The 22,281-nt window shown below is 56.9% G+C and overlaps 1 protein-coding gene across 1 annotated transcript in view; it reads right to left on the bottom strand.

Annotated features, from left to right (window-relative positions):
• robo1 (roundabout, axon guidance receptor, homolog 1 (Drosophila)) overlaps positions 1-22,281 on the bottom strand; it is an 809,035-nt gene that overhangs the window by 40,104 nt on the left and 746,650 nt on the right. Inside the window, exons 18-20 of the mRNA XM_070892873.1 lie at positions 20,667-20,858; positions 6,826-6,868; positions 1,088-1,239 (exon numbers count right to left, since the gene is read on the bottom strand). Of these exons, the coding sequence (XP_070748974.1) occupies positions 1,088-1,239; positions 6,826-6,868; positions 20,667-20,858 (387 nt within the window). The remainder of the gene's footprint in view (positions 1-1,087; positions 1,240-6,825; positions 6,869-20,666; positions 20,859-22,281) is intronic.

Raw genomic sequence — 22,281 nt, forward strand, 5'->3', positions numbered from 1 at the left:
GCCCCAGATTTACGAGGATGTTGCCCAGACTGGAGAATTTTAGCTATGAGGAAAGATTGGATAGGCTGGGGTTTTTTTTCTTTGGAACAGAGGAGGCTGAGGGGAAACTTAATTGAGGTTTATAAAATTATGAGGGGCCTGGATAGAGTGGATAAGAACATAAGAAATAGGAGCAGGAGTAGGCCCTCGAGCCTGCTCCGCCATTTAATACGATCATGGCTGATCCGATCATGGACTCAGGTCCACTTCCCTGCCCGCTCCCCATAACCTCTTATTCTCTTATCTGTCTTAAATTTATTTAGTGACCCAGCTTCCACAGCTCTCTGAGGCAGCGAATTCTACAGATTTACAACCCTCTGAGAGAAGAAATTTCTCCTCATCTCAGTTTTAAATGGGCGGCCCCTTATTCTAAGATTATGCCCCTAATTCTAAGATAGGAAGGACCTATCCCCCTTAGCAGAGGGGTCAACAACCAGAGGGCATACATTTAAAGTAATTGGTACAAGTTTGAGAGGAGATTTGAGGTGATATTTCTTCACCCAGAGGGTGGTGGGGGTCTGGAACTCACTGCCTGAAAGGGTGGTAGAGGCAGAAACCCTCATCACATTTAAAAAGTACTTGGATGTGCACTTGAAGTGCCGTAACCTACAGGGCTACGGACCAAGAGTTGGAAACTGGAATTAGGCCGGATAGCTCTTTGTCGGCTGGCGCGGATACGATGGGCCGAAATGGCCTCCTTCTATGCTGTGAAATTCAATGATTCTATGCCCTCTGGTTCTAAACTCTCCAACCAGGGGAAACAACCTCTCGGGATCTACCCTGTCAGTCCCCTCAGAATCCTGTATGTTTCAATGAGATCACCTCTCATTCTTCTAAACTCCAGAGAGTACAGGCCCATTCTGCACAATCTCTCATCATAGGACAGCCCTCTCATACCAGGAATCAATCCAGTGGAGCAAGCTAGATGCCCCGGTCCAGCGAGCTCTGGCTCATTGATCCCGCCTCGTGAAGATATTCCCGCACGGTTTAAATCCCAGGCCAATCCATGGACATTGGGAAGGGGAATTAGCCAGTGAAAGTGCCCCACCTGGCCTGCTGTAGGTCGTAAGGTTGCTATCGCTGTTGGCATTGGCCGAGGTGCAGCAGTTGATGCTACAGTCGTTGTGATTGGTTCCCGTGTTGGGCCAGGTATCCGCTAGCCAGGGCTGGTTTGAATCTCCGATGTTTAGTAAACCTGGTCTGAGGGGGAGGAGGAGGGGGCGGGGGAGAGAGAAACAGAAATAAAATAAAACACGTTAAAAATTAAAGGCACTCAAAGGCTCCCATTATTTTAGCACGCAGCCCCGGCGTCTTACTGAGTCACACACAATAGATCTAACGTCTCATCCGATAGAACCATAGAAACATAGAAAATAGGCCATTTGGCCCTTCGAGCCTGCACCGCCATTCAATAAGATCATGGCTGATCATTCCCTCAGTACCCCTTTCCTACTTTCTCTCCATACCCCTTGATCCCCTTAACTGTAAGGGCCATATCTAACTCCCTCTTGAGTATATCCAATGAACTGGCCTCAACAACTCTCTGCGGTAGGGAATTCCACAGGTTAACAACTCTCTGAGTAAAGAAGTTTCTCCTCATCTCAGTCCAAAATGGCCGACCCCTTATCCTAAAGACTGTGTCCCCTGGTTCTGGACTTCCCCATCATCGGGAACATTCCATCCACATCTAACCTGTCCAGTCCTGTCAGAATCTTATAAGTTTCTATAAGATCCCCTCTCATCCTTCTAAACTCAGTGAATAAAGGCCCAGTTGGTCCAGTCTCTCTTCATATGTCAGTTCTGCCATCCTGGGAATCAGTCTGGTGAACCTTCGCTGCATTCCCTCAATAGCAAGAACATCCTTCCTCAGATTAGGAGACCAAAACTGAACACAATATTCCAGGTGAGGCCTCGCCAAAGTCCTGTACAACTGCAGTAAGACCTCCCTGCTCCTATACTCAAAACCCCTAGCTATGAAGGCCAACAAACCATTTGCCTTCTTCACCGCCTGCTGTACCTGCATGCCAATTTTAAATGACTGATGAACCATGACACCCAGGTCTCGTTGCACCTCCCCTTTTCCTAATCTGCCGCCATTCAGATAATATTCTGCCTTCGTGTTTTTGCACCCAAAGTGGATAACCTCACATTTATCCACATTATACAGCATCTGTCATGCATTTGCCCACTCACCTAACCTGTCCAAGCCACCCTGCAGCCTTTTAGTGTCCTCCTCACAGCTCACACTGCCACCCAGTTTAGTGTCATCTGCAAACTTGGAGATATTACCCTCAATTCCTTCATCAAAATCATTAATGTATATTGTAAAGAGCTGGGCTCCCAGCACAGAGCCCCGCGGCACTCCACTAGACATATCAGGAAAGTCCTAGTTTCAATTCCTGCCCCCTCCCCCGACCGCCCGACCCCTCCCCTGGGTTTTACTGAGTCAGAATTCACAGTCAGGACCCCGATCTTCCACCTTCTTTTAAAAAATGTTATACCCTCAATTTTAAAATTCTCATCCCTGTTTTCAAATCCCTCCATGCCCTCGCCCCTCCTGATCCCTGTAACCTCCTCCAGCCCCACAACCCTCCTGAGATCTCTGCGCTCCTCTAATTCTGGCCTCATGTTCAACCCCCAATTTGCTTCACTCCACCATTGGCGGCCATGCCTTCAGCTGAATGTGCCCCAAGCTCTGGAACTCCCTCCCTAAACCTCTCCGCCTCTCTCTCCTTGTTTAAGTCATTCCTCAACTTGATCATCTGTCCTAATATCGCCTTATGTGGCTCAGTGTCAAATTCTGTCTGATAATCGCTCCTGTGAAGTGCCCTGAGATGTTTTACTACGTTATAGGCGCTATATAAATGCAAATTATTGTTTTAGGGTCGGGGTTTAAAAAAACTCAAACCGAGTTCCTGTTCCCAATGCCGATTGAGGGGGTGCTGCACCCAGTGGGATGGGTTTGCCTGTATGGTCCTCGATGGTTGTGGAGCTCAGAGTTCACAAGTATGGAATGGGTATGTTGGGCGAGTTAGCGGGGAAGCTGCCTTTGTGGAACTATAAGGAGCTCTCATTTCTATAGCGTCTTTCATGACGTCAGGATGTCCCAAAGTGCTTTGCAGCCAATGAAGTACTTTTTGAAGTGGAGTCACAGTTGTAATGTGGGAAACGTGGCAGCCAATTTGTGCACAGCAAACTCCAACACACAGCAATGTATAATGACCAGATTATCTGTTTTAATGATGTTGGTAGAAGGATAAATATTGTCTCCAGGACACCGGGGAGAACTGACACACACACAGACACGCATGCAATCAGACACATACAGGTGCACATACACATAGACATTGATGCATTCACACAGATATGCACATATACACACACATACATGCATATACATGTGCACACCTGCTTATATCCAGACTTTGCAGCAGTAGTGACTGGTTAGTGATTAGACCCCTGGTTGATTTCACCCCTCCCCAGCCCAGGGGCTCTGTGACCAAGTGTAACCTTGCAGCCTGACTGAGGCCAGCTGACCAAACGGGGACATGGGGATATCAGGGACATGGGACTGGGGGACTGAGGGACTGGGGGATTGAGGGACTGGGGGACTGGGGGATTGAGGGATTGAGGGATGGAGGGACTGGGGGATTGGGGGATTGAGGGACTGGGGGATTGGGGGATTGAGGGACTGAGGGATTGAGGGACTGAGGGACTGGGGGACTGGGGGACTGGGGGCTTGGGGACTGGGGGACTGGGGGACTGAGGGACTGGGGGACTGGGGGCTTGGGGACTGGGGGATTGAGGGACTGGGGGACTGGGGGCTTGGGGACTGGGGGACTGGGGGACTGAGGGACTGTGGGACTGGGGGCTTGGGGACTGGGGGACTGGGGGCTTGGGGACTGGGGGATTGGGGGATTGGGGGATTGGGGGATTGAGGGACTGAGGGATTGAGGGACTGAGGGACTGGGGGACTGGGGGACTGGGGGCTTGGGGACTGGGGGACTGGGGGACTGAGGGACTGGGGGACTGGGGGCTTGGGGACTGGGGGATTGAGGGACTGGGGGACTGGGGGCTTGGGGACTGGGGGACTGGGGGACTGAGGGACTGTGGGACTGGGGGCTTGGGGACTGGGGGACTGGGGGCTTGGGGACTGGGGGATTGAGGGACTGGGGGATTGAGGGATTGAGGGATGGAGGGACTGGGGGATTTGGGGATTGAGGGACTGGGGGATTGGGGGACTGAGGGACTGAGGGATTGAGGGACTGAGGGACTGGGGGACTGGGGGACTGGGGGCTTGGGGACTGGGGGACTGGGGGCTTGGGGACTGGGGGATTGAGGGACTGGGGGACTGGGGGCTTGGGGACTGGGGGACTGAGGGACTGTGGGACTGGGGGCTTGGGGACTGGGGGACTGGGGGCTTGGGGACTGGGGGATTGAGGGACTGGGGGACTGGGGGACTGGGGGCTTGGGGACTGAGGGACTGGGGGCTTGGGGAGTGGGGGACTGGGGGATTGAGGGATTGGGGGATTGAGGAACTGGGCGACTGGGGGACTGGGGGATAGGGGGACTGAGGGACTGGGGGCTTGGGGGATTGAGGGATTGGGGGATTGAGGGACTGGGGGACTGGGCGACTGGGGGACTGGGGGATTGAGGGATGGAGGGACTGGGGGATTGGGGGATTGAGGGACTGAGGGATTGGGGGATTGAGGGACTGGGGGACTGGGGGATTGAGGGATGGAGGGATGGAGGGACTGGGGGATTGGGGGATTGAGGGACTGGGGGATTGAGGGATTGGGGGACTGGGGGACTGGGAACTGGGGGACCGGGGGACTGAGGGACTGGGGGACTGGGGGATTGTGGGACTGGGGGACTGGGGGACTGAGGGACTGGGGGACTGGGGGATTGAGGGATGGAGGGACTGGGGGATTGGGGGATTGGAGGACTGAGGGATTGAGGGATTGAGGGATTGAGGGACTGGGGGACTGGGCGACTGGGGGACTGGGGGATTGAGGGACTGGGGGATTGGGGGATTGGGGGATTGAGGGATTGGGGGACTGAGGGACTGGGGGATTGAGGGACTGGGGGACTGGGGGACTGGGGGACTGGGGGATTGAGGGATTGAGGGACTGGGGGACTGGGGGATTGGGGGACTGGGGGATTGAGGGATTGGGGGACTGGGGGATTGAGGGATTGGGGGATTGGGGGATTGAGGGACTGGGGGACTGGGGGATTGAGGGATTGGGGGATTGGGGGATTGAAGGACTGGGGGACTGGGGGATTGGGGGACTGAGGGACTGAGGGATTGAGGGACTGAGGGACTGGGGGACTGGGGGACTGGGGGCTTGGGGACTGGGGGACTGGGGGCTTGGGGACTGGGGGATTGAGGGACTGGGGGACTGGGGGCTTGGGGACTGGGGGACTGAGGGACTGTGGGACTGGGGGCTTGGGGACTGGGGGACTGGGGGCTTGGGGACTGGGGGATTGAGGGACTGGGGGACTGGGGGACTGGGGGCTTGGGGACTGAGGGACTGGGGGCTTGGGGAGTGGGGGACTGGGGGATTGAGGGATTGGGGGATTGAGGAACTGGGCGACTGGGGGACTGGGGGATAGGGGGACTGAGGGACTGGGGGCTTGGGGGATTGAGGGATTGGGGGATTGAGGGACTGGGGGACTGGGCGACTGGGGGACTGGGGGATTGAGGGATGGAGGGACTGGGGGATTGGGGGATTGAGGGACTGAGGGATTGGGGGATTGAGGGACTGGGGGACTGGGGGATTGAGGGATGGAGGGATGGAGGGACTGGGGGATTGGGGGATTGAGGGACTGGGGGATTGAGGGATTGGGGGACTGGGGGACTGGGAACTGGGGGACCGGGGGACTGAGGGACTGGGGGACTGGGGGATTGGGGGACTGGGGGACTGGGGGACTGAGGGACTGGGGGACTGGGGGATTGAGGGATGGAGGGACTGGGGGATTGGGGGATTGGAGGACTGAGGGATTGAGGGATTGAGGGACTGGGGGACTGGGCGACTGGGGGACTGGGGGATTGAGGGACTGGGGGATTGGGGGATTGAGGGACTGAGGGATTGGGGGATTGAGGGACTGAGGGACTGAAGGACTGAGGGACTGGGGGATTGGGGGACTGAGGGACTGGGGGACTGGGGGATTGAGGGACTGGGGGACTGGGGGATTGAGGGATTGGGGGATTGAGGGACTGGGGGTCTGGGGGATTGAGGGATTGGGGGACTGAGGGACTGGGGGATTGAGGGACTGGGGGACTGGGGGACTGGGGGATTGAGGGATTGGGGGATTGAGGGACTGGGGGACTGGGGGATTGAGGGATTGGGGGACTGGGGGATTGAGGGATTGAGGGATTGGGGGACTGAGGGACTGGGGGATTGAGGGACTGGGGGACTGGGGGACTGGGGGATTGAGGGATTGAGGGACTGGGGGACTGGGGGATTGGGGGACTGGGGGATTGAGGGATTGGGGGACTGGGGGATTGAGGGATTGGGGGATTGGGGGATTGAGGGACTGGGGGACTGGGGGATTGGGGGATTGGGGGATTGAAGGACTGGGGGACTGGGGGATTGAGGGATTGGGGGACTGGGGGATTGAGGGACTGGGGGATTGAGGGATTGGGGGACTGGGGGATTGGGGGATTGAGGGATTGAGGGACTGGGGGACTAGGGGACTGGGGGACTGGGGGACTGGGGGACTGGGGGACTGGGGGACTGGACCCGTGCCCTTCCTGAGCGAGCAACAGCCAAACATTCAGCTTACCTTGCTCCACTGCTCACGCTTTCTCCCCCTCTCTGATAGGCCACTGCAAGCAAAAACAAAGACATCCCGTTATACGTCACCCGACAGGAGAATCGAGGTGCAAATACCAGTCCCACATCATTGGAAATCCCAAAGGTTTCCTTCCCAAGACTCGCCCTCAGAATGGCTTTTGGGAAACGTTCTCCTCACGATGATGGTCATAGATTGTTTCCCACAGTAATTCAGCCACCATCACTCCAGAGAAAGGCCCCCAATACCAGTAAGTTCAACTGGACCAGCCACATAAATACTGTGGCTACAAGAGCAGGTCAGAGGCTGGGTATTCTGTGGCAAGTATCTCACCTCCTGACTCCCCAAAGCCTTTCCACCATCTACAAGGCACAAGTCAGGAGTGTGATGGAATACTCTCCACTTGCCTGGATGAGTGCAGCTCCAACAACACTCAAGAAGCTCAACACCATCCAGGACAAAGCAGCCGCTTGATCGTCATCCCATCCACCACCTTCAACATTCACTCCCTCCACCACCGGCGCACCGTGGCTGCAGTGTGTACCATCTACAAGATGCACTGCAGCAACTCGCCAAGGCTTCTTCATCAGCACCTCCCAAACAAGCGGCCTCTACCACCTAGAAGGACAAGGGCAGCAGGCGCATGGGAACACCACCACCTCCACGTTCCCCTCTGAGTCACACACCATCCTGACTTGGAAATATATCGGCCGTTCCTTCATCGTCACTGGGTCAAAATTCTGGAACTCGCTCCCTAACAGCACTGTGGGAGCACCTTCACCACACGGACTGCAGCGGTTCAAGAAGGCGACTCACCACCACCTTCTCAAGGGGCAGCTAGGGATGGGCAATAAATGCCGGCCTTGCCAGCGACAAGGATATGGACCAGCGCACCCATTAGAAAATGGGTTCAATCCATATATGGACCAGCCTTCACTCACAATCAGTTCATCCAACGTCATGTGATGAACCCTTTTGTAATATGCCCAATCAGACTTCGCCAGCCTACTCTTTGGGCAAGGAAAGCCTAACCCTGTGAAATCCCTTCCTCGTCTTAAACAGCCTGTGACCTTCCCTGTCTGTAACGTTCAGTACCCCACTGCGCAGCAGTAAGATGTAAGGCGGCCAATAGAGACGGACTGGCAGAGATAGCTTTGAACAAGACAGAGAGTATAGGGACAGCAGTAAGGCTAAGGGGAAAGAGCAGGGGGAAGTGGGACTAACTGGATCGCTCTTTCAGAGAGCCGGCACAGGCACGATGGGCCGAAAGGCCTCCTCCTGTGCCGAGTCATTCTATGTGGAGGCCATTCAGCACCTCGGGCCTGCTCCGCCATTCAATCAGATCATGGCGGATGTGTACCTGAACTCCAATTGCCCTGCTTTTCTCCGTGTGGGAGGGAACGCCAGGCTGGTTTAAGAGGGCCAGATCACCGAGCACAAACAATGGGTTCAAAGGGTTTGACTGAGCATCCTGCAAATATCCTTGAAATAACCATAAAATAAAAGTCATTATGTTGCACACGCTGAAACAGTGGCGGTATTCGAGTCTCGCTAGGTCGTTGACCGGTTCCCTCACACTCCATGGAGCAGAGCTGTGCAGGGCTGTAAGGCGGCAAATCACAAGACGCAAGTCAAGAGCACGCGCATGCAGGAAGACATTAAACGAAATGGGGATATTTACCTGTTGGTGTAAAGGTGAAAGAGGGGACTGAAAGAAAGAAGCAAAAGAGAAGTTATCAGACGGCAGGAAGCCAGGCGAGCAGACTGGTACATCACAAAGCAGACATGGAAGGGTGAGGTCGGGCTCAGCTCACTCCTCTGGGGCACCTCCGGCAGTTCCTCCCCTCCCTCCCTCCCACCCAGCGAAGCCCCGAACTGCTCCTTCGCCCGCTTATCTACCAGCTGCTGCTCGGGTACGACTCTGCCCGTGACCATCTCCGCTACCCCAACTGTGGGCTGGCGTGTGGTGGGTGTACCATTCAGTTACGGCCGGGTAAAGGGAGCCAGGTGACAGAGCCTAAGCACTGGGGGCTGTTCACCCCCCACCCCAAGCTGAATTAAATGTCCTGAACTGAGTCCAGTGCTTTCTCCCTCACTACCCGACCCTACTCTCCCTGAGTGAAGAGCGTCCTCACATCAACCCTGAAGTTGCCTCTGGCCAGTTTGGACCAATGCTTCCTTGAGCACTGTCGTGCTGCAGCGCTCCCTGCTCAAATCTGCTTACCGCCTTCGACCGCTGTGTGAGACGTGACAGACGAGATGTCTTACAAACAAGTTAAACCAGCGATCAACATCAAATCAGTCAGGGCCGGGGTTTACCAAGCTCTCTTTAATCTAAAGGGCAATGGGGCCAAAGTGGTCCTGTTCTGCACCACCCGTTATTGCCTCTGGCGGGGGAGGGGAGGGGGGCGCTAGCGGGGCGCGGAACCGCTGGGGGGGGTGGGGGTTGGGTAGGAGCTACCGGCTCCCGTGAAATTGCGCAGGAGTTAGAGGAAGCGGTGACACATCAGCGCCGCACCCCGTTAGCAACCCCCCGAGCCGCCATGCGACCAGCGATGACATCATCGGCGTGCGCGGCGACCCCTTTCTGCCCCGCCCCGCGCCGTAATTTGGCAAGCAGTGTCAGCGGCAGCCTGGCGGGTCGCGAACCGGGCCGCCATTCGCTGGCGGGGTTAGCGTGCTGAAGGGAAGGCGGGGAGCATCGCGCGTCGCCATTCTCCTGCTTTGGCTGACTCACCGGTCGGCTCGGCCTGTCTCCAGTCTCCCCCGCGCGGCTCGGGTACCGGGCTGCGGCCCGGTGGAGGCCATCAGAGGCCCGGCAGAGTGCGCTGCGCTGTGCCCCTCCCCTCTTACGCGTAGCGCTGGCAAACGCTCCCCAGCAGGAAGAGGAGCGCGCGAGATTGCGCTACACTTCCTGTCAGGGGCGGTAACCGCAATTTTGCCGGCCGGGGCGGGAATTTCGCATCGAGCGCAGGAAGTTCCGCCCCCAACCTTTCTCTCTGAACCTTCCAGCAAAGGAACATGTGAGCTAACACTCGAGAACTGTCCAGGAAGTGAAGAAAGAGAGGCACAGAACAGAAGGGTAGGGAGAGAAGACAGAAGAGAGGAGCGAATAGATAGGGTGAGCTGGAGAATCCATTGCTGCCACATGCCCAGTCTGTGGCCCAGCAGATGGACATTGCTTTCCTGCATTAAGCACATCTATCTTTCTCAGTGTCACAGTGCGTCACAACAGAAAAGTCTCCATGGGGATCGGTGTGGTGCTGATATCTGAAGACTGTGTGAGTGAGAACAGGCCACTCAGCCCCATGTACCCAACACTTCCACACACCCTCTACCATCTGATACACCATGGTACGGTCCCAGTGTACCCAACACTTGCACACACCCTCTACCATCTGATACACCATGGTACGGTCCCAGTGTACCCAACACTTCCACACACCCTCTACCATCTGATACACCATGGTACGGTCCCAGTGTACCCAACACATGCACACACCCTCTACCATCTGTTACACCATGGTACGGTCCCAGTGAACCCAACACTTCCACACACCCTCTACCATCTGATACACCATGGAACTGCCCCATGTACTCAACCCTTCCATTGACTTTGTACCATCTCCTCCATCATGGACCCAACCATCGCTCCTTCTCCTTCCTCACGCCCTGTGTGATCTGCTCAATCGCGGACTGCCTGTTAAACCCAACCCTTCCATGGACCATGGACCATCTCCTCCATCGTGGACCTACCCATCGCTCTCACTCCCTCCACACGCCTTGTGTGATCTGCTCCAGTTGCAGCCTTTCAGTGCCCCAGCCTTTCCCCGTTGCCTTCCACGGCCAGGGGCCCAGCCCGATTCTCCCCGCTAAGCTGCCGCACTGCATTCCTCATTAATTCCTTGTCGCCTTTGTTACCTTGTCTTTGAATCCCTTTCGATGCATGACAGTGTATTTATCAAAGGCACACAAAAGGTAACCATAGTTACAATATTTCACAGGGAAAAGAAAAAACAGGATGTTCTAAAGAATGTTAAAAGGGGGGCCAGAGCGGGGGGAGGGTGGAGAAGATGCTGCTCAGGTGAGAGTGGCAGACAAAGAAGTTGATGTGCAAGGACTGGAGTTGTTTAAAGAAACAGCTCGGTATAAAAGGCTGGTGGTTTGATCGGAATGTGAAAGGCAGGTGATGGGAATGAGTTTTAGCGAGAGGACGATTAATACCGCACGGCAGGACAAAGCACGGTCACACGCTGGCACTCCCGCACTCCGAAGGTGGGTGTGGCCCGCTTATTTTCTCATTCGCATGGAGACGGGGCGAACTAAACAAACGTGACTTTTTCCCCCCTTGCCCTCTCCAAGGCTGGGAGTTCCCAAACACATAGCCATTCTTCATCTCGAGGTACGAAGGGGGTCAAGTGGGCCATTCAACCGCAGGGAGATTCACAGTCAAGCCCAATCCTGGCCCCTGCTGACATGTACACACACACACTCACACACAAACGCACACACTAACTCACACACACACACACATACAGACATACTCACTCACACACACACACATACACACACATAAACACACACACTGACACACTAACTCACACACACAGACACACACTCACAGACACACACTCACAGACACACACACACAGACACACACACACAGACACACACACACACTCACAGACGCGCTCACAGACACACACAGACGCGCTCACAGACACACACAGACGCGCTCACAGACACACACACACACACACAGACACACTCACAGACACACAGACGCGCTCACAGACACACACAGACGCGCTCACAGACACACACACACACAGACACACACACAGACACACACACAGACACACACACACCCTCACATTTACATACTCACACACACACACACTTACACACTCTGAAACACATGCTCAGATATATACACGTGCACATACACACGCACTCACGCACATATACACACACACACACACACACACACACACACACACACCGTGTGTGACAATCAGAAGTGTGAGAAAGATTAGAGCAGTCAATGTGTAGCTACGTGGGTGGTGTCAGGGTGAAAGTATGATTTCACAGGTCTTTGGCACCGATTCTGGCGAAGATGGGATTGCTATCCCTCCAGGGTGAGCGGCACCTGGGGAGGAAGAGAGCTTATGAGCGAGTATAAATTGGTGAATAGGGAAGCAGAGAATCAATTAAATCAGGCAGACAGGGGGCGGGGGGAGCTATTAAATAAAAACAACCAGAAAGAACGAGGGGAGAAGGTAATCGGAAATGAGGTGGATGCACAATTAAAAAAGAATTGAGGAAAAAAGATCATCTTTAAGTGTAAACACAATAAAATGATAAATACGTGAACGACAGTGCTCAGAGTGTGGGAAGTAAAGCGGGGAAAGGGTAGGGAAATTAGTCACAATTATGTCACACAGGAAGATATAGATTTAACAGAAACCAGGCTGTAAACTGCAGGATTGGAAAAGAAACACAATGGGGTGAACTTTTGCCTGGGCATGTCTTGGGCTCAGCCACAGCACTATGCAAATAATTTTAAATCAGGAATAGCAGCCGTATATCAAAGTTTGTTGACAACACCAAATTATGTGGCACCAAATTATAAGAACATGAGAATTAGGAGCAGGAATCGGCCATTCGGCCCCTCGAGCCTGCTCCACCATTCAATAAGATCACGGCTGATCTTCGACCTCAACTCCACTTTCCCGCCCGATCCCCATATCCCTCGATTCCCCGAGAGGCCAAAAATCTATTGATCTCTGTCTTGAATATACTCAACGACTGAGCCTCCACAGCCCTCTGGGGCAGAGAATTCCAAAGATTCACCACCCTCTGAGTGAAGAAATTTCTCCTCATCTCAGTCCTAAATGGCCGACCCCTTATCCTGAGACTGTGACCCCTGGTTCTAGATTCTCGAGCCAGGGGAAACAGCCTCTCAACATACCCTGTCAATCCCTCTAAGAATCTTATATGTTTAAATAGTGTTTAAATAGGGAGCTGAAAGTTGCAAAAGGGACACTGACAGATTCAGTGAGTGGACAAAACTGTGGCAGGTGGAGTTCAATGTGGGGAAATGTGAGGTCATCGACTTTGGGTCGAAGAAAGAAAGATGAAAGTATTTTCTAAATCATCATCATAGGCGGTCCCTCGAAGCGAGGATGACTTGCTTCCACGCCAAAAAGGGATGAGTTCCCAGGTGTTTCAATGAAGGACCTAATATTCCAGATCCCGAACTACATGTTGAAGGGTGGAAGATGCAAGTACGTGGATTTTTTTAACGTGAGGTGACCGTTGAACACCAGCTCGCTGATTGGAGTGCGGGCAGGTACAGCTGGAGCGGCGAGGTCGGGGCAGAGGAGCGGCGAGGTCGGGGCGAGGTCAGGGCGAAGGAGCAGCGAGGTCGGGGCGAGGTCAGGGCAAGGTCGGAGCAAAGGAGCGGCGAGGTCGGGGCGAGGTCAGGGCGAGGTCGGGGGGAGGTCGGGGCGAAGGAGGGGGGAGGTCGGGGCGAGGTCGGGGCGAGGTCGAGGTCGCGGTGAAGGAGCGGCGAGGTCGGGGGAGGTCAGGGCGAGGTCAAGGCGAGGTCGGGGCGAGGTTGGGGCAAAGGAGCGGCGAGGTCAGGGGAGGTCGGGGTGAGGTCAGGGCGAGGTCGGGGCGAAGGAGCGGCGAGGTCGGGGTGAGGTCAGGGTGAGGTCGGGGGGAGGTCGGGGCGAAGGAGCGGTGAGGTCGGGGGAGGTCGGGGCGAGGTCGATGTCGCGGCGAAGGAGCGGCGAGGTCGGGGGAGGTCAGGGCGAGGTCAGGGCGAGGTCGGGGCGAGGTTGGGGCAAAGGAGCGGCGAGGTCAGGGGAGGTCGGGGTGAGGTCAGGGCGAGGTCGGGGCGAAGGAGCGGCGAGGTCGGGGTGAGGTCAGGGTGAGGTCGGGGGGAGGTCGGGGCGAAGGAGCGGTGAGGTCGGGGCGAGATCGAGGTCGTGGCGAAGGAGCGGCGAAGGTCAGGGCGAGGTCGGGGCGAGGTTGGGGCAAAGGAGCGGCGAGGTCAGGGGAGGTCGGGGTGAGGTCAGGGCGAGGTCGGGGCGAAGGAGCGGCGAGGTCGGGGTGAGGTCAGGGTGAGATCGGGGGGAGGTCGGGGCGAAGAAGCGGTGAGGTCGGGGGGAGGTCAGGGTGAGGTTGGGGCAAAGGAGCGGCGAGGTCAGGGGAGGTCGGGGTGAGGTCAGGGCGAGGTCGGGGCAAAGGAGCGGCGAGGTCGGGGCGAGGTCAGGGCGAGGTCGGGGGGAGGTCAGGGCGAAGGAGCGGCGAGGTCGGGGCGAGGTCAGGGCGAGGTCGGGGGGAGGTCAGGGCGAAGGAGCGGCGAGGTCGGGGCGAGGTCGGGGCGAAGGAGCGGCGAGGTCGGGGCGAGGTCGGGGCGAAGGAGCGGTGAGGTCGGGGCGAAGGAGCGGCGAGGTCGGGGCGAGGTCGGGGCGAAGGAGCGGTGAGGTCGGGGCGAAGGAGCGGCGAGGTCGGGGCGAGGTCGGGGCGAAGGAGCGGTGAGGTCGGGGCGAAGGAGCGGTGAGGTCGGGGCGAGGTCGGGGCGAAGGAGCGGTGAGGTCGGGGCGAAGGAGCGGTGAGGTCGGGGCGAAGGAGCGGTGAGGTCGGGGCGAGGTCGGGGCGAAGGAGCGGTGAGGTCGGGGCGAGGTCGGGGCGAAGGAGCGGCGAGGTCGGGGCGAAGGAGCGGCGAGGTCGGGGCGAAGGAGCGGCGAGGTCGGGGCGAAGGAGCGGCGAGGTCGGGGCGAGGTCGGGGCGAAGGAGCGGTGAGGTCAGGGCGAGGTCGGGGCGAGCTTAGGGCGAGGTCGGGGCGAGGTCAGGGCGAGGTCGGGGCGGAGGAGTGGCGAGTGTTCGCAGAGGGATTTCGAAACCAAGTACAGAAATCACTAAATGCTACTGGACAGGTGAAAAAAAATGATTTAAAAGACTAATAGAATGTTGGCCTTTATCTCGGGGCTGGAATACAGAGGGAGGAAGTGATGTCACAGCTCGGGTCAGATTCCATCCGGTGTAACTGTGTCCAGTTGTGGGCCCCGGCCCTGGGAGGATATATCGGCCTCGGAGGGGGAGCAGCGAGGATTCACCAGAATGATACTGGGGATAAAAGGGTTAAATTGTGAGGCTTGTGTTCCCCTGAATAATGAAGATTTAGCGGCGATCTAATTGAGGTGTTTAAGACCATTAAAGGAGTCAGTTAATTTGCCCGAGGGAAGAGATTGCTGGCAGTGCCCTTCGGGTAGGTCCAGAGATGGGAACAGGTTTGAGCGGGGTACAGTGGGGTACGGTGGGAGGGGGGGTACAGTGGGGTACAGTGTGGGGGGGGTACGGTGAGGTATGATGGGGGGTACAATGGGGTACGGTGGGGGGTACAGCGGGGTACGGGGGGCCGACGACAGTGGAGTATGATGGGGGTACAGTGGGTACACTGGGGGTACAGTGGGGTATGGTGGGGATACAGTGGGGTACGATGTGGGTACAGTGGGGTACGATGGGGACACAGTGGGGTACAATGGGGGGGTACAGTGGGGTACAGCGAGAGGGCACATTGGGGTACGGTGGGGGGGGGGGGGGTGCAGCGGGGTACGGTTGGGGGGGGGGGGGGTACAGTGGGGTACAGCGGCGGGGGGGTACAATGGGGTACGGGGTGGGTGGGGGTACAGAGGGATACGGTGGAGGGTACAGCGGGATACGGGGGGGGGGGGGTATAGTGGGGTACGATGGGGGGGGGGGGGTACAGTGGGATACGGTGGGGGGTACAGTGGGGTACGATGGGGGGTACAGTGGGGTACGATGGGGAGTACAGTGGGATACGGTGGGAGTGGGTACAGTGGGATACGGTTGGGGGGTACAGTAGGGTACGGTGTGAGTGGGTACGGTGAGAGGGTACAGTGGGTTACGGTAGGAGGTGGAGGTACAGTGGTGGGGGATGTACGGTGGCGGGGGGGGGGGTACGGTGGGAGGGGTACGGTGAGGGGGTACAGTGGGATACGGTGGGAGGGGATATGGTGGAGTACAGTGGGAGGGTACAGTGGGGTATGGTAGGAGGCGGAGGTACAGTAGTGGGGGATGTATGGTGGCGGGGGATACGGTGAGGGGGTACAGTGGGGTATGGTTGGGGGTACAATGGGGTACGGTGGGAGTGGGTACGGTGAGGGGGTACAGTAGGATACGGCTGGGCGGGTACAATGGGGTACGGTGAGAGGGGGTACGGTTGGGGGGGGCAGTGGGGTATGGTGGGGGTCACAGTGGGGTCCGATGGGGGGGAGGGTACAGTGGGGTACAGCGGGGGGTACAGCGGGGTACGGGGTGGGGGGTACAGAGGGGTACGGTGGAGGGTACAGTGGGATACGGGGGGTACAAGGGGGTACGATGGGGGGGGGGGGTACAGTGGGATACGGTGGGGGGTACGGTGGGGTACGACGGGGGGGTACAGTGGGGTACGATGGGGAGTACAGTGGGATACGGTGGGGGGGTACAGTGGGGTACGATGGGGGGTACAGTAGGGTACGGTGGGAGGGTACAGTGGGGTATGATGGGGGATGCAGTGGGATACGATGGGGGGTACAGTGGGGTACGATGGGGGGTACAGTAGGGTACGGTGGGAGGGTACAGTGGGGTATGATGGGGGGTACAGTGGGATACGGTGGGGGGTACAGTGGGGTACGATGGGAGGGGACAGTGGGGTACGGTGGGAGGGCACAGTGGGGTACGGCGGGGTACGGTGAGGGGGTATAGTGGGATATGGTTGGGGGTACAATGGGGTACGGTGGGAGGGGGTACGGTAAGGGGGTACAGTGGGATACGGTTGGGGGGGTACAGTGGAGTACCGGGGGTTCAGTAGGGTACGGCGGGGGTACAGTGGGGTACGACGGGGGTACAGTGGGGTACGGTTGGGGGTACAATGGGGTACGGTGTGAGTGGGTACAGTGGGATACGGTTGGGGGGTACAATGGGGTACGGTGTGAGTGGGTACAGTGAGAGGGTACAGTGGGTTACGGTGGGAGGTGGAGGTACAGTGGTGGGGGATGTACGGTGGCGGGGGGGGTGTACGGTGGGAGGGGTACGGTGGAGTACAGTGGGAGGGTACAGTGGGGTACGGTGGGAGGTGGAGGTACAGTGGTGGGGGATGTACGGTGGCGGGGGTGGGGTACGGTGGGAGGGGTACGGTGAGGGGGTACAGTGGGATACGGTGGGAGGGGGTACGGTGGAGTACAGTGGGAGGGTACAGTGGGGTACGGTGGGAGGCGGAGGTACAGTGGTGGGGGATGTACGGTGGCGGGGGATACGGTGAGGGGGTAAAGTGGTATACGTTGGGGGTACAATGGGGTACGGTGGGAGTGGGTACGGTGAGGGGGTACAGTAGGATACGGTTGGGGGTACAATGGGGTACGGTTGGGGGGACAGTGGGGTATGGTGGGGGTCACAGTGGGGTACGGTGGGGGTACAGTGGGGTCTGATGGGGGGGTACAGTGGGGTATAGCGGGGGGGTACAGTGGGGTACGGGGTGGGGGTACAGAGGGGTACGGCGGAGGGTACAGCGGGATACGGGGGGGGGGGTACAGTGGGGTACGATGGGGGGGGGTGCAGTGGGATACGGTGGGGGGTACAGTGGGGTACGACGGGGGGTACAGTGGGATACGGTGGGGGGTACAGTGGGGTACGATGGGGGGTACAGTAGGGTACGGTGGGAGGGTACAGTGGGGTATGATGGGGGATGCAGTGGGATACGATGGGGGGTACAGTGGGGTACGATGGGGGGTACAGTAGGGTACGGTGGGAGGGTACAGTGGGGTACGATGGGGGGTACAGTGGGATACGGTGGGGGGTACAGTGGGGTACGGTGGGAGGGTACAGTGGGGTACGGCGGGGTATGGTGAGGGGGTATAGTGGGATACGGTTGGGGGTACAATGGGGTACGGTGGGAGTGGGTACGGTAAGGGGGTACAGTGGGATACGGTTGGGTGGTACAGTGGAGTACCGGGGGGTTCAGTAGGGTACGGTGGGGGTACAGTGGGGTACGGTTGGGGGTACAATGGGGTACGATGAGAGTGGGTACGGTAAGGGGGTACAGTGGGATACGGCTGGGTGGTACAGTGGAGTACCGGGGGGTTCAGTGGGGTACGGTGGGGGTACAGTGGGGTACGGTTGGGGGTACAATGGGGTATGGTGGGAGTGGGTACAGTGGGATACGGTTGGGGGGTACAATGGGGTACGGTGTGAGTGGGTACAGTGGGAGGGTACAGTGGGTTACGGTGGGAGGTGGAGGTACAGTGGTGGGGGATGTAAGGTGGCGGGGGTGGGGTACGGTGGGAGGGGTACGGTGAGGGGGTACAATGGGATACGGTGGGAGGGGGTACGGTGGAGTACAGTGGGAGGGTACAGTGGGGTACGGTGGGAGGCGGAGGTACAGTGGTGGGGGATGTACGGTGGCGGGGGGTACGATGGGAGGGGTACGGTGAGGGGGTACAGTGGTATACGGTTGGGGGGTACAATGGGGTACGGTGGGAGTGGGTACGGTGAGAGGGTACAGTGGGATACGGTGGGAGGGGATACGGTGAGGGGGTACAGTGGGGTATGGTTGGGGATACAATGGGGTACGGTGGGAGTGGGTACGGTGAGGGGGTACAGTAGGATACGGTTGGGGGGTACAATGGGGTACGGTGGGAGGGGGGTACGGTGAGGGGGTACAGTGGTGGGTGGGCAATGGGAGACTCCTGTAGAGCCGGGGGGGAGAGCGGGAGTGGGGGCGGAGGGGCATGCCTGTTGCTCCTGGCTCGACACAAATGTATTTGTTATAAAGAAAAAATACTTCTGATGAAACTTGGCTGTGGTTGGTAGCCGCGGCGATGTGGGGACGGGGGGGGGAAGGGTTGGCGGGGGGCGGGGTGTTGCTGAAGAATTCGGATTGGGGCCAATCTGACTTCTCCCCACTAATCACAACAGGCATTAGGCCGCCAATGAACTTATTGAAGGACCCCAACTTCTGTTGCCAAATGATTTTAAAATTCTCATCCCTGTTTTCAGATCTCTCCATGGTCTCGTCCCTTTCCCTAGCTCTGTAATCTCCTCCAGCCCCACAATAGTGTGGACGTTATGTATGTAAACATTGTAACTGTGTAAGTTACGTGCCACCAGAGGGCGCAACTGTGGGAGGCCCAAGGGTCACCTGCACACCTCGTTGTATTAAAGAGACTAAGGTCACATCAGTTTTAGCTCACAGTACTCAGTCTTTATATTTAACACTCTGGGATCTCCAACAATTCTGGCGCCTTGCACATGCCCCCAATTTCCATCGCTCCACCATTGGCGGCCGTGCCTTCAGCTTCCTGGGCCCGAAGCTGCAGAACACCCTCCCTAAACCTCTCCCTTTTGGTCATCTGTTCCAGTATCTCCGTATGTGGTGTCAGATTTTGTCTGATATCGCTCCTGTGAAGCGCGTTGGGATGGTTTACCATGTTTAAAGGCGCGATTTCAATACAAGTTATTATTGTTTAAGGCATCCGCCCGTGAGATGTCTATAATGAGATGCATGTAATTAGCAGTGGGATCAGGATCCACAGAGATTGGGTACAGGCCAGTCACACCTTCGATTTTACACCTGAGAAACTTCCGCAATACAGACCAATCTCCGCCCCTTTGAGTTTACGAAGGAACAGAGACAATCGAGGCCCAGGACTGAGTCTCCCAAGGTGCTCCCCTCCGGAGGGCTCGCATTACCTTGAGGCACTATCACTCTGAGGTTGTGTCGCCACAAGGTACTCTCATCCACCCACATAGTATCGTCCACGCAGTTTGCCCTCGCTACACCAAGACAATTAGGCTACACTTCCACCTCAAAGCAATGAGAGGTGCCAGTTTACTGAATTAGCCCAGCCACCTCCTTCAACACTCACTCCCTCCACCACCGGCGCACCGTGGCTGCAGTGTGCACCATCTACAAGATGCACTGCAGCAACTCGCCAAGGCTTCTTCGGCAGCACCTCCCAAACCCACAGCCTCTACCACCTAGAAGGACAAGGGCAGCAGGCGCATGGGAACACCACCACCTCCACGTTCCCCTCCAAGTCACACACCATCCTGACTTGGAAATATATCGGCCGTTCCTTCATCGTTGCTGGGTCACAATCCTGGAACTCCCTCCCTAACAGCACTGTGGGAGCACCGTCACCACACGGACTGCAGCGGTTAGATACAGAGTAATGCTCCCTCTACACTGCCCCATTAAACACTCCCAGGGCAGGTACAGCACGGGGTTAGATACAGAGTAAAGCTCCCTCTACACTGTCCCATCAAACACTCCCAGGGCAGGTACAGCACGGGGTTAGATACAGAGTAAAGCTTCCTCTACACTGTCCCATCAAACACTCCCAGGGCAGGTACAGCACGGGTTAGATACAGAGTAAAGCTCCCTCTACACTGTCCCATCAAACACTCCCAGGGCAGGTACAGCACGGGTTAGATACAGAGTAAAGCTCCCTCTACACTGTCCCATCAAACACTCCCAGGGTAGGTACAGGGGGTTAGATACAGAGTAAAGCTCCCTCTACACTGTCCCATCAAACACTCCCAGGGCAGGTACAGGGGGTTAGATACAGAGTAAAGCTTCCTCTACACTGTCCCATCAAACACTCCCAGGGCAGGTACAGGGGGTTAGATACAGAGTAAAGCTCCCTCTACACTGTCCCATCAAACACTCCCAGGGCAGGTACAGCACGGGTTAGATACAGAGTAAAGCTCTCTTTGTTGGCAATTAAATACAGAAGATGAAAACACGAGACCTTTCCTCATACCGGCGTAGGTGCTGGTTAAGCCGCTGCGTTTCTTGCGGTGCCGGTACAGCCAGATACTGAAGACCATTAGGATGATCCAGCACGCCGCGCCAATCCCCGCGATGAACGCGGGCTGCTTCACCACGTCCGAGATCTGCTGCGACAAGCTGACCAGGTCCTCCGAGTGCTCGGGGCTCAGCCTCCCGAAGGAATCTGCAAGGGGAGAGACACAGCGGTGAGTTCGGCCATCGCCCTTGGTGCGTGCGCCGTTTTACGTCTCCATCTGATTTTCCTATGTCAACAGTCACGGTGCAGCTGCCGCCACTGGCCGCTCGGCGGCGCTGCGGAGTGAGTTTGTGCAGACGCTCCCAACTCGAATCGTAGAATAACAACGCAAAATACTGTGGGTGCTGGAAATCTCAAACAGTAACAGAAAATACCGGAAACGCTCAGCAGGTCAGGCAGCATCTGTGGAGAGAGAAACAGAGTTAAAGGTTCAGGTCGATGACCCTTCGTCAGAAGTTCTGTCATCGCCTCAAATGTTAGCTCTGCTTCAGATGCTGCCTGACTCGCTGAGTGTTTCTGGTGTTTTCTGTTTTTAGAATCCATGGGGGAGAAAGATGGTGCGATTGCGCTTCCCATTAGTGCCCACGGGAGGCGGTAATGGGGCTCAAATGCCTTTGCGATCGGGCACGGTGCTGATATTGACGCCCGCCATATTGGGCGTGTGATTAGCGCCGGCGCTGCAGCGTTACGCCCCGATCACCTACGCCCGGAGATCATGACATCATCGTCGCATGCATTGTCCGTTAGTGTCCCAGCCCCAAAATTCACCGAAAAACACCGGCAGCTGCAGGAGGCCTGGTTCGGCCGGTCACTACCGGGGCGATGGTTACCGGCAAGGTGGCCGACGTAAGTAAAAAAAAAAAACATTTTCTTCGTGGGTTCCCGCCCGCGATTACTCAGCTCGGCGCCCTGCTCGAGCGCCAGGCCGATCGCGCGGGATCGGCGCTCCCTTGGTGTTCCAGGCCTGCAGAGGTTGCCCTGCCCTTTAAGGGAGGGACGGAGCCTCTGAACGCAGCAGAGCTGCACAGCCCAATGTGCAGGACAGCTGAGATCTGTGTCCCGCCCAGCCTGTATCCTTTAGCACCCTGAGAAGGAAGTGGAGCGCTTAATGTCGCCAATTCTTTCACAGCTGGGAAGCAGTCGCGACTGGCATTAAGTCTCCCGGCTTTGGAAAGCCACGCACAAATGGGACGATAATAAATTTCACCCCCCGACAGTAATACAGCACAGGAGACCATTCGGCCCATCGTGCCTGTGCCAGCTCCTTGAAAGAGCGATCCCATCAGTCCCAGTCCCCCAGCTATCTCCCCACAACCCTGCAAATTTCCCTCAGTACTGTATGTTTAAAAAGAGGCTTATAGTTACAAACTGAGCATTTTACTGATGGAGATTTAAGCATCGAGCTTATGCTTCTGAGCCATATAGACTGGAGTGGTCCTGAGATACTGAACCCAGTGTCGCTGCTCCATATTGACTCCTGGTGTAGGGGTGGAATTGCACTCTTGATGTGCAGGGTCAGACTTGGCCATCACGCCACATATACCCACCCATGTATGTAAAACGCAGAGAC

The sequence above is a fragment of the Pristiophorus japonicus genome, chromosome 11 (genome assembly GCF_044704955.1).
Source record: "Pristiophorus japonicus isolate sPriJap1 chromosome 11, sPriJap1.hap1, whole genome shotgun sequence".
Lineage (NCBI taxonomy): Eukaryota > Metazoa > Chordata > Chondrichthyes > Pristiophoridae > Pristiophorus > Pristiophorus japonicus.